Raw genomic sequence first — 17,670 nt, 5'->3', positions numbered from 1 at the left:
TGCAGAAAAAAGACTGCATATTCATTTTTCTTCAAGTATGGAATTGTTTCTGTGTAAATGTGGTCATGGTGATTAATGAAGTTGCAGAGGATCACTCGATGACAGCAGTACCTCATAAAACGAATCTACCAACGCAAAATTTTTTCTTCACCTGATGTGGATGAGAATTTGGTTCACTGTGCATAACTGTGCTGAATTCTAATTTTGTTGAATTGGAATGTAAAGTTAGTGGTGTCTGTCTCCTCCAGACTTGGATTTGACCTCGGATTTTTAGTGATGTCATACAAGCATGAATTAGCTTGGATTGTTCAACGGGAAAATGTTACATCACTTGACAAGAACAACCTTTTAGCTTGTATAATAGTTATTTCAGTGGAAATTGAGCTGGGAACACTTCTGTTTGAGGTTATAATTTTAAAAGCAAAAACCCCTCATTTCATAGCTTTTTGTAGTTTTCATAACTCCCACGTAACCCAGTACTGAAACTCCGTACATCTAATACAGTTTTTGTGCATGCCTGGAGTTTCTAATAATGTAAACTGATTAAAAAGACTTGTCTGCACTTTCTCTTTTCTGTATGAAGCTTGGAAGTATTGTTATCATCTAAGCAAAACTAAACTTCTCCTGTGGACTGTCACCCTTACATTTTTGGAGAGAAGTGACCTCTGGGTTTCAACTAAAAATAAATGAAAGACAATGATGTTGTCTCCTTACATGGAACATCTAGAAGTACTTGATGTCAGTATGTAAGAGAGGAGGCTGTGAGACCTAACGTTGTTTTGGTTCTACTGCTGTCCTAGTGAGCATGTCTTGTGTGTCACTTTCTCCTCATAGTGCCCAAGTTTCTCTATCTGTAAAATTATTTTTTGCCAAAATCAGAAATGTTTTTATAGATGAGCCAATTTTATAACTACCACAAAACACTTCGCTCATGTCTTCAGATAGGTATTTTAGACAGATGTTTGACCTTTGAGCTCTTCAACAAAAAGTAAATGGGATATAATTCATGATGTCTTTTAAAACCAGAAAGAAGCTTACTGTGTAGAAACTGGTGAGCCAAAGGTGTAGTTAAATTGTTGAAATATTGTGTCTCAACTCTTGGTATTGAATGGAACTGAAACACTTATAGATGTGTAGATATGCCTGAAAAACAGAAGTGAACTAATCGGGATCCTGTCATTTTAGGGATTTGAGGATACAGTGCCCCAGTTCTTCCAGGAAGTCCAACTTTTCACTTAATCCATTAGACAATCCAAAGCAAGCATTTGCTACTTGAAAATAAATACATTAATAATTACAAGTGTGAAGGAAGGAGCACTCTGTTTAAATCTTATACTGGAGGAACATGTCTTGAAACTTGTCATGAAATTAATGTACAAAAATGAAGTAGCTACTGGAAAAGTCTTAAAAGTATTGCCTCTTGTGAGGCATTTGACTGCATAGAAAAGAGGTTTTAGGCTCTTGAAAAGAAATTCTTCTGTGGAAACAGTATGTCATAAGGTCAATGGGTTTAAGGGTTTTGCTTTTCCCAGTCCTATAGGTGTGCATTTGCCCTTTCTTGCACAAATTCTTTTGTGGTTAAACAACTTTACTGGGCAGGATTTTCTATGTGAGGGTGAAATGACAGTTGCTGGATCTCCTGTGCCCTAGCACTTGAAGAACCAACACCTGGCGATCTTGTGTTCTGTCCAGTAGCCTCCACAGTGTAACTTAGCCCATACTGGGATTCTGGTGTCTTCCCACCCTGCCCCCCTCTCTGGCCTCACTGCAGTTTTTCGGCTATTACAGAAATCATGACCTTTTTTCCTGTTTTGTCTTCAGTGTCCGTTTCCTGTTTTCTCCTTCCCTCCCCCACCCCATTTTTTTACTCCTGACTTTCTCTCCAGTGGTGTCTACATTCTTACACTGTTAGCTTGTTTTTCCCAAGTTCTTTTTCATGATAAAAGAGAGGATTGAGAGCTATAACATCAGTCCTTCCCTCTTACTGTGTTTCTGTATCCACACTTGTTACTGTATTTATTGAACATTAATTTACATGTTGTTCATACTGTTTCCAAAACCTCAAGTCTGTCATTCGGATGTATTTCTCCCATCCTAACACAGAGACCCAGATGTACACATTTTTGAAGTGCTAGAAGTTTTCAGTCTTTTGTTTGTTGAGGATCATATGTTTAGGCAGACTTCTTAGAGCAGCACATCCCAGGCTTTATCCAGAGCAGAGCTCCAGTCCTTGGTCTGTGACATCTCACTCTGGGAACTATTATTCAAATGATCTTGATTTCTGAGAGAACATGATGTAATTTTAAACAAGAGTCTGAGTCTCTTTTTGTTAGTCTATGCTTCCTATGGCTTCCATGCAGGAATGTGCTCTTGCAAAAAAAGAACAGTTGTTAACCAGTATACTACTGTCAAGAAAAATTTGAAATTAGTTTGGTCTGTTTATATGCTTATACCAATTTTCCCATTTTCATTGCTTTATATTTCAAAGCACTGAAGAGGTGAATCCAGAGTTAAGGAAAATTTAGGTAGGATGGGGGAAATCCACAACTGTGAGCTCAAACTGGGTCTTTCTTGGATCTAAGTTTAAATGCAAGAGAAGCGTACCCATAGAGGACAGCAGTACACCTGAGGGTAAATACGCTTTCAAACATTTGTTCAGTCAGCACCTAACCAATGAGCCCAAAAGGGGGCAAAGAACCCCCCCAAATCCATATAGATTGGGAGTTTCCTTCAAACAAATAAGTCTTTTTGGCATGGAGTTCATAATGTTGTGCTATATGTGTTTGTGTAATAAAACTGTTAGATGATAAATTGCTGTCAACTTGGATTTGTGTTTGCCTAGGTCTGTTTCAAAGCTTTGAAACTTCTCTGGATATACAGAATGAGAACTGAAAATGTGGCCCAAGAAGGCAGAATAAAGCTTCTACTTAATTTGGCCTGAAAGCTTACTGTAATAACACACCATCCCCATTTGTATGTGGTCATTAAAAGGCTTTTCTGCAATGGGTGAGGCTGCATTGGTAAACTGCAGTTTGTGATGTATATTTATATGGGCATGTCATTGCAGTCGTGGTTTGGCAAGTCACTGTCTGTTTTTCCTTGTCTACAGGACAGTTCTAAATACTCTTCCCCACCCTGTTCTTGGTGTTCACAAATGAATTATTCTTTTAAATCTTTCTTATCTGTTGTCTTTCCCTAACTCTCCAAAGAAAACTTTGTTTAAATAGTTACTCCCTTGGGACTTTCTTGCATATCCTGCTATCTGTTTTATATTACAATCTTTCATGCTGGGAATGTCCTTCCAAAAAGCACAAAACAGCTAAAGCACTTCGATGACTAACAAACATGTTAAGTGCAGGCACAAAACCAGCATTATTAGCATAAAATTATCTTTTGCCTTTTTTACACACCTCACCCCCATTAGTTTTATTAGACTTGTTTCTGACCTCTAGGGCATCATTTCACTTTGTCTAGCCCAGAGATGTTACAGTGGTTGAAATGTTAGTGGTGAAGCCATTGCCATGAAAAGCAGGAAACTTGTAGAAAGTTGCTGGTATTTTCACTCTTCTAATCAAATACCAGCATTCAGAAGAGCCTATGGGAGCGATGAAGTTTTGGCTGCCAATTTTATTTGCTCAGCTAAGAGGCATCTCTCCTTCACTGCTTTTTGTTGCTTGGGATTGGCAATGTTATGCTCCCACAGGAGCAGTAGATGCATACTTTCCCGAAGAGCAGTATTATCTGTAGTTTCAATACTTCATTATATATTTGAGTAAACGTAAGTATGTAGGAAAATGTTTGCAGTTTCCTGCTTTACATATATCATTTTAGGTCCATTATAATTGGGGGCGGGGGGGGGGGGGGGCAGCACAGGGAACACCAAGCAAATTGGTTCTGCTCTCTCAAGGGAATACTTCTGTTCCAGTAGCACATGAAAGACTCAGCTAGCTTGTGCTAGCTGCAAACATAAAAATTAAAATGCCAACACAAGACATCTTGAGTGGCTAACCTCTGAGGTTTGGGGAATGTGAGATAGCTGGCAGGGAATATGGGACATCATTTATTCATTGCAGCAGCACTTGTGAATTATCATGTTTTTAACTATTCTGTTTTTCATTTGTTTATTTTTCTTAAAACATACTCTACAATTAATAGCGTGGATTTGTTTACTTGCATGTGTGTCAAGAATTCTGCAGGTCCTTCAACAGTTGATGCACATACCGGTAGCAACATACCCAGCAAAGAGACAGCTGCAACTTACCTGCAGAAATCCAGAAATACTTCACCGTATAGTTTGAAACTTTGCATTTATTTGGCATTTGGATTAAGCTTGTTTAAGATTAATTGCCAGGGATGCCATTTAACCACGTGTTTGAAACTAACTTCATTATTGGTAGGAAGTGGTGGCAGTATCAATTTTTGTATTTCAACTTGCATCTTGATTCAGAAAAATTGACATTAAAAAAAATAGTAGCAGGAGAAGATTCCACACCTGTCACCTGTATAAAATAATTTATAATTTTAATGTCACTCTTCCCACGTTTTTGTTTCCCTCAGTAATGTGCGAACATCAACCAGTACTGTTAAACTGGCTTGCCAAAGAGAACTGTTCTCTCTATAGTGCTTGTATATGACAATAGCAAAAATGAAGTGCACTTTAAAGTTGAAATACAGAACTAATGTTGCTGCTAAAAAAGGCACTTCTGTGGCTACATTTACACCCTGAAGCTTTGTAAATAACGTTTGTCTATTGAACTCTATTCTTGTACGTGACAGAGCAAACTGTCTTAATGCATTTGTCAGTTGATTTCTGGCCATTGTTCCCAAGTTGGATTAGCTGAAATAAAAAGCTAACAGGCATTTTGAATGTGATCTCAGTAGTGTCTGCATCTGTATGACACTTAGTCTCGAACATACTGGTGAAATGAAGTTCATGGTTATATCTGCTTATGAAATTTACTTGCAAATGTGTTCTGTTTGTAGGGATCTGTGATTAGTGTTCTACCAAAAGCATAGATTAGCTGCTTCTCATTTCTTTTTCCTGACCTTGAATCCTGGTATTGCGGTTATTTCCCTCTTTTGCATGCTGTTGTACATTTCCTAAACATGTGAGATGGTAATAATTCTCTATATGACTTCCACTGAAGAGGAAATGGATACTTGTCAAAACAATGATGTGTGTCTGGGATTCTAGCATCCAGGAGCTTTATTACACTGGGGCCTCTCAGTTTGCAGGAAAAAAAAATTCTCGGGTACTACTACATTATTTTTCAAACCGAGTTGGAAAGTGCTTTGATTAACCATGTTATTGTAAGTGCCTTGGAAGCATACTTTATGTGAGAGTAAACTTAATGTTGTAAGTATAAAAAGAAACTGTTTGTTTTTAATCTTGCCAATACATTATAAATGGAAAGAATGAAAATTGGAAATGAAAAATTTGTGGCATCTAGAAATCAATCACCTGAAAATCAGAACAAGATAAATAACTTACAGAATCCAAATAGATATCCACCCCCCACCCCCCCCCCACTTCTTTAAAAATGGGAAAAAATGAAATGTTTGCCTGTGCTTCAGTGGAATTGTGTCACTGTTGCAGAAACAGCCATTTGGTGATGTGGGATGAGGTGGAAGGAAGGGAATGGAGATTGGAGGGACAACATTGCTCAGAACAAATGATTGCTCACTGCTGTTTTTAATCTCTAAAATTGTGGTTATTATGAGGGTTTAATGTGAACAGTCAAAACCCACTGTAAACTTGTGATGTTGGTTTTAAAGATAGGGGAGAGATTTTTCGCAAACTGTGTTGTTCTTAGTTTGTTGGACATAACAGGAAAACAGAGCTGTCTCTTGACCCATGTTCATTTTCTGGCTGCTGGAATGAATTTGGAACTAAATCCTGGGTTTCCACTGAGCATGTCCTTTTCTAGCAGTGTCAGGGCTTGGGTGGGGTCACTCTTGTTCAGTAGAGCTTTTCAAAAAGACTGTTGGATTCTCATCAGCTTACATTTTTTTCAGCACTGGGGAACAGCGCAAATCTAGCTTGATAAACATTATATATGTGCATATGTACTCTGGCAAAGAGAGATTTCTTGATTTGAATTAAGTTGCTCTGAGATTTTTTTTTTTTTTTGCCTTGATATATCAGAGTATTTGTAGATTGAAAACAGAGAAGGAACAGATTCCTGTTATCTCTGGATATGGTATAGATAGCACTCAGAGAGCTGCAGGATGTATATTTGCTTAAATGTAATCTCAAATTTCAATGTGAGCATTGCAACTTGGCTACGTGTAGCACTTCAAAGGTATTTATGTTCTGATTTTGTTGAAAGTTTGGGGGTTTTTTTGTATGATGAGCTTGACGTGTTATATGGGTCCTGTTATACAAACAGTGCAGTTCTCAATGCGTTTCATTTAGTTTGGAAAACAGCACTTTCTAAGATTATTTTCTGTGTTTTATTATACATTTTTAGGCTGCTACCTAGTGTCAGGAGACAAATTTTAACAAAATAGTGTTTAAAGAATTCTCACTTGTTTTTATGTCTAGTATTATTATCTTTCCTTTCTGGAGAGTTGTATCCCTTCAACTGAATTATCCATTAAGACTAATCCTTTTAAGTTGTATATGGATTGCAGTAATAAAGTTACTCACCAGACAAAATAGAGATGGCCTGCAGCAGGTGTTTTATGAAAAGTTGGGAGCATTTGAGTGGTAGGGAATAGGTATGTGTTGTTGTGCTGCTTTAATGGGAAAAAGATTTTGAGAAATAGTCACATTCCTGGATTCTATTTTGACTTTACAAAGAGTTGAGGTAATTTCCCTAGAGTTGCTTTACAGAAATTTGTCAGCATAATAGAATATTTTCACAATAAAACTATCTGACTGCCAATACTTACTTTGCAATTTTAGACAGAAATAGTTTTCTCTGTCTTGTTTCATTTGCTGTCTATATCCTTCATTTTATTTCTTTTTGTCTTCGTGGTGATCTTCAGAATTACTCTAGTGCTTGCCATATCGTTTCAGAAGTATCTTTTAAGTTCACACCATCCTATGTAGGGACTTGACAGAGTTTTTCTGGTGAGTCCTGTGTATTCTGTGTATTGCAAGGGATGATGACACATTTGCAGTAATTTTCTAGCACTACAAAAATTAGTTCTAGAGACTTGATGATATTTCAATGTTTATATAAGGACAAAAATGTTTTCCTAGTAATGCAGACAGGCTACTGTATTTGGGAAGGAAACATTGTACGCTTGCAAATGTTCAGCTGTATGATGGCATGGAGGTAGACATGAAGGCTAAAAGTAAAACCTTGTTATTTTGAATAGTGACTTCACTATCTAGGTAAAGGGATGCTTATGAATATAGTTGCCATTAACTCTGGGGCTGCTAGCCACCATGATGTGCCTGGAATTCTCTGGAAACTGGATTTGATAGACATAGGATCCTGTGGGAAGACACCATTTTGTGCCATTTCTGCTCTGGGAGATAAGCTTAGAGGCTATGCGAATACCTGTGTATACTTAGACACACACCGGTTCATGTACACATGTAACTTTAATTTTTATTGTCATGGAGTAGTAATTCACTGTCTGGCTCTGAAGTTATATTTATTAAAATATGTTATGTTAATACTTCTATGAAAACATTCAATTGCTTGTTGTAACTTGGGAACTACGCTTGAAATTGGAATAGTGTTGCTGTTTCAAGTTTGACCTTTGAAATGTGCTGCTGATTTTTAGAACTATTATGGCACCATCTGCTGACCAGTGTACAGACTGGCAATGACAGTTTGCTCACCTGGTTACCTCCTTGCAAAGGAGCTTCCAGTTTAGGACGCAGTTGGGGCAGAATCATTAGTAAGGAGAAAGGCTGATTTTTCGTTGGCTTATGTTTGGGATAAATATTTTTAGCAGGAGATATTATTACAGTGGTAAAAGTCTGAATCATAACACAGCTTTAGTTGTCTAGTCACCTGGATTATTGCATAAGGCTCTTCCATGAACTGTGAGGCTTTAAAAGAAATAATTTTGGGGGTTTTGGGCTATATGCAGCATAGGATTGTTCTTGGTGTTCTGTTTATCAATGCGTTATCTTCTAAGCTTACAAAGAAGAGCTGTGACAGGATGAGAATCAGTTCAGGCCCCAGCTCCGGTGGTCTTGTCACAGCGTGGGAAACCGATGGACTCTGACAGGCTTTTGCCCTGTGGCTACTGCTGAGACTCATAAAAAAGCAGAGTCTGCAGTCTGTCTCTTCAGCCTCTGCAGTTAACCTTGATTTTTGTGCACAGTGATCGTCAGGGAAGGAGCAAACCAAAACAGTCCTTCTTGGCACGTTCAGTGTGCAAATACTTTGGTTTGGGCTCAATTGCCTAGAGATCATCTTAATTGTTTTAAAATAGGTTATTAGATTTTGCACGTACAAAACGTTTTCCTGTGGGTTCTCTGTTGTAACTTTTTTAAACGTGTTCAGTAGTTTGCTAAACTGTTGATCTTTGACTTTAGTCTCATCTGTTTTTTTCAGGAATGTGTTTAAAAATGAACTTAATCTAAATTATTAGATTCGATAGTCAAAGTATGTCTGTTTGTATGTATATACAGTACTGTGTATGTATAAATACAGAGAAGAATGCAAGTTCCTACAGGAGAACTGGGGCTTTTTTGAGTTGATGTTTGACTGCAGATAAGTATTTTATTGGAAGCCATACAATGTAAATGTTGCAGATTGATGTCACTAAGCCAATTTTAGGGATGTTTTTCCTTCCTTAAGGATCTCAAAGTTGCAAACTGTATTCTTTAGTTGTTAACTTACTCCTTTGGGTTCAGAGAGCTCTGTGTCTTTGCAATTGTAGCAATCCACCTAAATAATGACTAAAAGGTGAAACTGGATTTACTTTTTGCTTTGTCTGCTAATAAAATGTGTACAGATTATATTGGCACCTTCAGCAAAATGATGCAGCATAGTGGTATGCTGCACAGAACTATATAATGCCATGAGTTTTCTTGTTCACATATTGATGATAAAATATAAGTTTTAAAATTTAACAGAAATGCAAAAGAAAGTTTTTTTTAAGTTAGTATATTCAGCCTGATTTGGAGTATAAATTATCGTACTCTACAACAAATAATTGATTTATGCTTTTGAAAAATCTTCTAGGGGTGGTACCAAGTTTCTCAGGTATTACCTAATGGTTAAACCAGACCCTTTTACACTCTGTAAAGTTTGAATGACTGTTCCAGCTAGGATTTTACTTCTTTATGGCTTTTATATCAATAAATTTTGTGTTGAGACCAGGAAGCATATTGTTTGTAAATGACCTGTCCTAACCAGCTGTGAAATGCAGAGCAGTCTTCTGCTGTGCTTCAAATCAATAATACAACAAGAAATAAAACACTTTCTTTAAAACAAAATAAAAAACCTCCCAATAAGCAGCTGAAGTACACATGACTCTTTTGTTTCAGGTTTTCATGTATATTTTTCAGATGTTAGAAATTTTCTTTGCTCTCTTTTTGTTATTTTATACGTACCCCATGTGAGCTTTAATATTTGGAAGTTCAAGTGTGCAATCAGTTAATTTTTATGAAGATAATGATTTTTAAAAGGAATTATTAATAATAGGGTGATCCAGAAAATTGCACGACTTGCGCAGACACCCATGTTGGCTTTTAGTGCACCGACTTGTAATTTATTTCAATAGAAGTAGAATGAAAATTTTTTTTTTTGCTTCTATTACATGGTTTTTCTGCAAATTGTAGTAGACTGGTGGAGATATAACTATCGAAGTGATTTAGCGATTTTGATTTCTTGAGTTTGCTATGAATTTCAGCAACAAACTAAAAAAGAAAAAACAAGTTTAGAACTGCCTTTTCCTACTTTATATACTCAGAAAATGAGTAAAATGAGATCCAGAAATATATGGAAAAAGGATTTGGAGTTGTTAATCTGTGCTGATGAGTAAGAAATACCATAATGGAAACAGTGAATTAAGATGCAGATTATCAACTGCAGTGAAAAGAAGCTTTCTATGGTTTTAGTTTGTTGTCTGTAACTTTTCAGGATACTTAGTAGTGATCTTTGAGCCATTCTTTTCCTTTCTGGTTTGGTTTTGTGGTTTTTTTTTTTCTTTTTTTTTTTTTTTTTTTTTTGTAAATAAACTTCATGTTACACTCAAGATGTCTTCTCTTTCTGGTTTATCTATGGTGGCAGGAATTCTCCTGGTCAGACAACTACATTGCAAGAGTTTATACTAGGGACTGGAAGAAAGGTATCAACCAACTGACAAATCTGTACATTTGAGAGGAAAGAGTGGTAAGGAAAGAATAGTGTTCTGTCCTGCTTTCAGGTGTGAACTCTGGCCAGCATTAGTTTCTCCTCAGCAGGATAAAAAGGGAGAGGAAGGGATAAATGAAGAGGGGAGAGAATAGCTGTTGTCTGCAGTTGCTTCCTGGCCAGCACCCTTGCTTGGGGAAGCTGGTGGAGTTACGATTAGGGCAGGACATCTGCTCCCCATAAAAGTGGGACCTGTTCTAACAAACTTAATTCCTCTTCAGAAATTGTGGTTGTTTCCAATACTTTTTGCCCTACCACTCCCACCTTGGTCCTTGCAGTTTGGCTAGACATTCAATCTGCATGAGCCAAGTTTTCAGGAGGATTACAAAAGATACAGATATTATCACTAGTAGTTTAATATGTGTGCGTTTAATGCCAGTTGCAAAATCTTCCAAGATTTTTTTTTTTTCCCCTCTTTGTTCAGACCTTGGTAATCCTTCCACTTCAGCATCTCCCTAATGTTCCTTCTCTGTTGTCCACTCTTGCTGCAAGATTCTTACTCCCCTTCTCCTTTCAAAATGAAATATGGATTTAATGTTACCTTGCAATATGAAAGAGGTGAGATAAGGAGAACCCTATCCTGCTGCAGCTGTTACAGAGCTTAAAAAAAAAAAAATTAAAGGAGCAAAAATACTTAGTGTGCTTATGCTACATACTAAGAGCAAATGAGAGTTTACAATGCTTCCTTGGAGACAGGAGGGGAAGAAAAGTTGCAGTTAAATTTGAGAACAGTAAATTTTTAACCCAATTTTTTTTTTTCTTCCTGATCTCACTTCTGAGACAAATGCTGTCTGCTTCTTATTTCCACTTTCTGACACGTTGTTGGCTGTTAAGATACAGGGCTGGATGGGATCTTGCAAGGTCTCCTGTCTCCGATCAGGAAAAAGCCATTTCCAGATAACCTGGTTACTTGATCTGCTTGACTGTAGTGCAGGTAACATCAGAGACTTTACAACCTGCAACAGTAGACTCTGATTGCAGAACTCTGACGTTTTGTCCCCCACTGCCTCTGTTTTTCCTGTGAACCACAAAACTAGAGGATCTGACATAGCATTGAAATAGTGAGTACAAGGGAAGGTAGTGCAGGGAAGGGCAGGTAAACCTGATTTTCTGTTTCTCAAGGGATGCCTAATTCTTGTGCCAAAATGAAACTCTATAAAATATATATATATATATATATATCAAGCTCATGTGCTGGAGAAGGTAGATATTTTGGGAAGACTATCCCTTACCATCTTGGTCAGTGCCCTTGTTCAGTAAATTCATCCATCTCTAACAAGTCATTCAGAGACTGCTGGGAATATAAAGAAATCTACAGGCTTAGTCAAGAGGTGTGTATTGTTTTGTAGGTTTTTCCTCTCATTTTTTTTTTTCCCCTGGAAAAGCACCGAAGTTACAAGCTTATGGGAAATTGAGCTCATGAAAGAAATCGCCTCCTGCTGTGGACTTCAAATGAAGACATTAAATGAACGTGGACGGACCTATTCAGACAGGGGCTGTAACAAGTTTCCCTTACTTCTGCAGTATAAAGCCTAGTTCTCCTTTAAAATATAACTTTGGTTATGAAAAACCTGAACACTTGGAGATGCAGAACCTTTCTTGTTTCACACCGAGCGAGTTTGTACCACCCACTGCTATCCTGCCTAAATTTAATCAGTTAAGATGCGTAACTTTGTAACCTCAGCTCCTTTTATTGTTAGAACAACACCATAGGAACATGTTTACGGGGTGATTTATTTTTCTCAGTTCTAAGGAATTTTCTGGAGATGCCTCCTATTTGACTGTATAAGCAAAATATGATCTTAATTTCAAGAATGGTATATAATTAATTATTATTAGTTTGTACATGTATTTCATGCATTTCTGCATATTTCAAAAAGTAAAATACACATGCAGGAGATACAGTGATTTTCCTTTTCCTGTAGCTTCTTTGAAGATTTGTTTATCAAGTTCTCTAGAATTTTTTTTTAGCTACTTTCTGAGAAGAAATTGGTTCTTTCTTAGAGATGCATGAGAAGAAATCACCACCATCTCTGTTAATAATGAAACCTCCCTTTTAACTTTATTAAGCAGAGTGGATTGCTATTCTCTGATCAGCAGAAGTTTGTGGATTTTTCTGTCGGGGAAAGTTGGTTTTTGTTTTTCTATATATTGTGCATTTTGATAATAAGCTTTTGTATTATTATTATTAAGATCGATACCTACCATTAGGAAAGAACAGCAGCAATTCTGTGTAAGATATGAAGGTGATAGCAAAATGTAATTTGACTAGTACCAGCTTTAAAACTATAGCGTATTAATACGTGGCTTTACATAGCAAATTCTTTAATCTCAACAGGTAGACAAATGGAAACCTGCCTTTCAGAGACCTATTACCTCTGAAATAAATAATACTTATATAAATATTAATACAGTATCACAACAGAATTTGTTAACAGTATTAAAACTTGAAGGGTTTTATAAAAAATGGAGGAAATGGCTACATAACTGTAGTATTTAAGCTTGAAGTGTATTCAGAAGTCTCTAGTACAGCAGTAAAGATACTAACTTTTCTTTTAATTTCCCCATTGGTGAATGTTTTGGTTTAGATAGTGAAGTTTAAAGTAATGAACAAAGAAACACCCACATCATGTAGTTACTTCTGGTCTCAAGGTGCTTGCTTAATATGAATTTGCCTGTAGATAGTTGAAGGCTGCTATGTCTAAGCTTCTTACCAAGATAACTGTCTATTTCCTTTGGCTCATTGTTTCCTTTCCATATCGTCCATCTCTTTTGCCAGAAGGGCTTCTCTCTTACATATTTGGGCATTTATTAGTTTTCTTTCTTCCCCCCTCCTTCTTTTTCTTCTTGGGAATGGCTTAGTTTAACTTTATTTCTGACTACTTATGAATGTGCTTTGGAAACCTGGAGGCAAAGTGTTGTTGCTGCCTTGTGATCTAAACTAGTTTCCAGTTGGCTTCAAGTGCAGTTTAAAGTCTCGTGCAAGTTAACTGCATCAAGCCGGAACTAGATTACCTTCTCCTTGACTCTTTTTTGGGCAGGGGTGGGGGCAGCAGCTGTTGACTTCAGCAGGAGTCCTGAACTAATAGCCTCCTGAATCTAATGGCAGCCATTGATGGCAATCAATTTTAATGGAGAGGGCCCAATGTTTAAAAGTAACTAACCTTCAGACCAGACAAACAGACCATCAGTTTAAAACTAATTGAAGAAGGTTGTAAATAAATACCAGTGATACTTCTAATGGTATCTAACCATTTTAAACTTTGTTTGTTGGATCCTAGTGTGCTTATTTTTGTTGACTCGCATCAATACATTGGAAAAAAAAATATATTACACTTTCAAAGTAATGCAGCAAAAATCCAGTGCCACACAGCTAACAAAATTTGTTTATTCTAGCTAATATTTTTTCAAGAAATACCAATAATGTTAAGATTAAAGATTATTATTACGTATCCTGTTGTTATAGTATTATGATTTGTCTTTAATTTCACTGAAGGAAGAGCAGGCAGAAGTGAGAGAGTATAAGAATTATGTATGATTTTATGTTGATTGGTATGAGCTCGTGATTAAGAACCCAATCTTATTTTAAAAAAACAAAACAAAACCAAACAACAAAAAAGTACACTTCCGGGCATTATTAGTAATTTCAACAGTTTAACTGGCTTACAATTTCTGATTTTTTTTTTTTTTTTTTTTTTAATACTCACTATCATGCTCACCATCCTTTTCTCCAATTTTTTGGTAAGCTTGCTCTTTCATTTTCCTCCATGCCCACCACTGGCTCACTGTGGACTGAGATAAGGGAATTGTGAAAATACACCCTGAACTTTAAATGCAACAGATTTGACTATAAACTAAAACTTAAATACTAAAGCTGTGAATTCCCATCTAAAATCAATGTCTGCTTCTGGTACTGTCAACTGTGAGCCTACTGGTTGCTTCTTTGCTGAAAAGGTATGGATGATAAGGAGGATGGAAGAGTTATATAAAGTCTAAGAGTATAGATATTTTAACTGAGTCTCTTTTAAGGCAAGAATGGCTTTTCTTAATGTAGAAAGGAACAACTAGAAGCATGCACTCTTCCTTGATTTAAAAATACTTTCTGTATAAAACTTGTGTTATATTGATCAGTGTCACTGAATAGTAAGGGGGTTGTATCTACCAGTTCACCAACTAGAGAAGGTGGATGCTCTTCTGAAGTTTGAGCTTCTGGGTCAACCAAGGAGCCCAGTAGAAAGAGAACTGAAGTTACTCATGAGATAATCTTGGCCGATAACATTGGGAGTAGCTTATAATAAAACAAATTAATTTCAGTGAGCACACTTAAAATGTTATCAAGGAGAAAGAAACTACTGGTACATCTATCTTTCTGGAGTAGTATTTTTTAAAAACTTTATCTGCAGAGCACTAAGTTTTAGCTTACTGATTTTACTTGTGAGCTGAGAATTTGAAAAGAAGAATTTCTTTAATGCCAATAAGTTTAGTTTAGGAACCCTTGTAGATTATTACTACAAATTACTGCCAATAATATAAGAGTCAGTAAAAGTAGTGATGATACGTAACAAAGCTATTTTTATTGTTGCTTCTTTTAGTGTAGGTTGTGAAAATGACAACTGAAGTTGGCTCAGAGACTGAAGTAAAGAAAGATTCTGAGCAGCTGGGACCAGACAAAGCCAAGGACAAGCCCGAAGAAGCATCAGAGACTCCAGAAAATCAAAAGTCCAGGGAAACATCCTCTGAAGAAGCTCAAGATTCTTCCTCTGTCCCTGCACCAACTAGCCAAAGTAGTCCAAGTAGCCAGAAGAAGGAAAAAGCTTCACCTGAAAGCAAGGGTATTTCTCGTTTCCTTCCCCCCTGGCTTAAGAAACAAAAATCATACACCTTGGCAGAGCCCAAAGATGACACCAAGAGAAGGACCACAGGGGAACAACAAGTAGTTGAAGAAAGTGAATGCCAGACACCAGAGGGGGTGGCTCAGCCAAAAAAGAGCTTAGAAGAAGCAGCAGCTGAAAATCAGCATAATGCTAAAGCAGACGACAAAGACGAAAAACACTCTGTTAGTAGTGCTGAAACACAGGTACGTGTGGGAAGGCTAATGGATGCTTTGGAATATTTTTAATGAGACCCAATTCATGATTTATGTAATTCATGTAAGGCTTTGTTAGGATCATATTGAGGGAAAAATGACAGCTACTATCTGGCCTTTTGTGCAGTTGGGTTGATAGTTATGAGTAGCATAGCTGGTTTTAAAGGTTCCTGCTCTGTGGCAGACCATTTTTTTACTCCAGTTGTTCCAGATGTCTAATTTTAGTGTAACTTCGGCAATTTTAGTCTGTCTAATTTTAGTGTAACTTTTAGTGTAACACTTTGGCATAGTTCAGAGGAACATTGAACTGTATCATTGTGGTAGAAATGAGCAGGGATAAAGAGGAGGAGCTTCTTAAGTCACCTTTGTCTCTGAAGCCATTGGATCGCACGAATACCTCCTTAGCGACTTAACCACAACAAATAACAAATGGATTATCTCTGAGTCCTTATGATCTCAGTTTTTGTTATCCTTTACCTAGAAACCATGCTTGTGGTCATTGTCCTCATTGTTTCATTCTGTGAGGTTGGTGCTGAGTTCCAAGCCAAATTCCACCTTCTGCAGTGCTCCAGAGTCTTGCTTTTTGAAAAGTTGCATGTGAGCTCTTAACGCTCAAACCTCACATTCTAGGGTGGCGAAAATGATTAAGGGCATAGGAAATCTTTCATATGAGGAGGGGCTGAAAGAGCTGGTGCTGTTCAGCCTGGAGAAGAGAAGGGTCAAGGGGAATCTTATCAATGTTGTATAAATACATGAAGGGAGGGAATGAAAAGGATCCAGACTCTTCTCACTGGTCTGCAGTTAAACAGCAGAAGGCAATGGGCACAAATTAAAAACATGAAATTCCATCTCAAATAACAAAAAAAAAAATCTTTTTTACTGTGATGGTGGGTAAAACACTGGAACAGGTTGCCCAGAAAGGTTGTGGAGTGAATCATCTGTGAAGATATTCAAAACCCGACTGGGTATGGTCCTGGGCATACTGTTCTAGGTGGCCCTAGAGGGGCCCTAGGGGCATTGGACTAGATGGATCTCAAGAGGTCCCTTCCAACCTCAACCATTCTGTGATTCTGTATAACTTGACTTTCATAAACACTGTTTTTCAGTTTTGTATAATTCCTGGAGCTTCTTGTTAAATTTGTTACAGTTAGGAAAAAGAGCCAATAAAACATAAAAAAAACCCAAACCAAACAACTCGTTTTAAGGAAAGAAAAAAAAAAAAGGCACCTTCTGTGGTTTGAGAACAAGAATATCTGGTCCCCAAAGGAAAACCTTAATGCTTACACTGGTTATCGTGCTTCCAGTATGTGCATAACTTTAATGAAGGTTTGATGTTTTATTTAGTAGTAGCTTATAAAAGAAATGAACAAGTTAAAAATACCCACCTTCCTGAGTTTCAGTCATTGTTTAACTGTTTTTTATATAGCCTGCCAAAGAAGATGGTAAAGAAGTGGAAGTAGAGAAAGTTGCAGAGGAAAAGGAAGAAAAACAAGAGGAAAAAGAAAAAAGGGAGACAAAAGAAGTGCAGACAGCTGAAATCAAAACAGAAAACATTCCTCAGAAGTCTCCCAAGAAAATTAAAACTGTGCAATGTAAAGTGATGCTTCTGGATGGAACAGAATACAGCTGTGACCTAGAGGTAAGGCATCAAGTCTCTACATAAAGAGCTCTTTTTCTATAGAGAAAAATAAAATTTGCTTTCATTGCACTGAGAGTTTAACAAATACATTTTTTTTTTTTATATCTAGTGATCTCATTACAATGTTACATTCACATTGCTATCATTAGGGGCCAGTTAACATTTCATTTTAAAACTCTATCTTTAAGACCTTATCAGTTTATCCTTAAAAATGCATTCTGAGGTACACTAGCAAATAAGATAAAATGCAATATACAAATCCTTTCAATGGTGATCGTTGGACAGCCTAAACATTTTTTTGCAAAAGATTAAGGTTTTCCTGAAGGTAGTGTCATGTGTACTAATAAAGCTGTCTTGAGTTCATTAATTTTTTTTAAGTTATCTCAGCTGGAGAACTAAAGTTTAAAATGTTTGCTTCAAAGAAAAATTCTGTTACAGGTATAAAATACATATTTGTATTTAAAGGTATGTTCTAGTTCCAAATTTTCATGGCTGTATGGATTGCTTGTTTACAACTGTAAATTGCTGGGTTAGATATTGTGTATATTTGTCTGTTAAATCTGATTTAAGATTGCTAACAGAAATAGGGATTGTGAGCTAAATGGTAAATAGCATCT

The 17,670-nt window shown here is 36.8% G+C and overlaps 1 protein-coding gene across 7 annotated transcripts in view; it reads left to right on the top strand.

The window, feature by feature from the left end:
* Nucleotides 1-17,670, top strand: part of EPB41L2 (erythrocyte membrane protein band 4.1 like 2) — a 126,996-nt gene that overhangs the window by 36,112 nt on the left and 73,214 nt on the right. For all 7 annotated transcript variants that reach the window (XM_075498744.1, XM_075498743.1, XM_075498742.1 and 4 more), the window contains exons 3-4: nucleotides 14,921-15,405; nucleotides 16,841-17,053. In XM_075498744.1, the coding sequence (XP_075354859.1) occupies nucleotides 14,935-15,405; nucleotides 16,841-17,053 (684 nt within the window). In that variant the 5' untranslated portion in view covers nucleotides 14,921-14,934. The remainder of the gene's footprint in view (nucleotides 1-14,920; nucleotides 15,406-16,840; nucleotides 17,054-17,670) is intronic.

The sequence above is a fragment of the Mycteria americana genome, chromosome 3 (assembly GCF_035582795.1).
Source record: "Mycteria americana isolate JAX WOST 10 ecotype Jacksonville Zoo and Gardens chromosome 3, USCA_MyAme_1.0, whole genome shotgun sequence".
NCBI lineage: Eukaryota > Metazoa > Chordata > Aves > Ciconiiformes > Ciconiidae > Mycteria > Mycteria americana.
The sequence above is the reverse complement of the archived record's forward strand: the minus strand, read 5'-3'. Positions and strand labels throughout refer to the sequence as shown.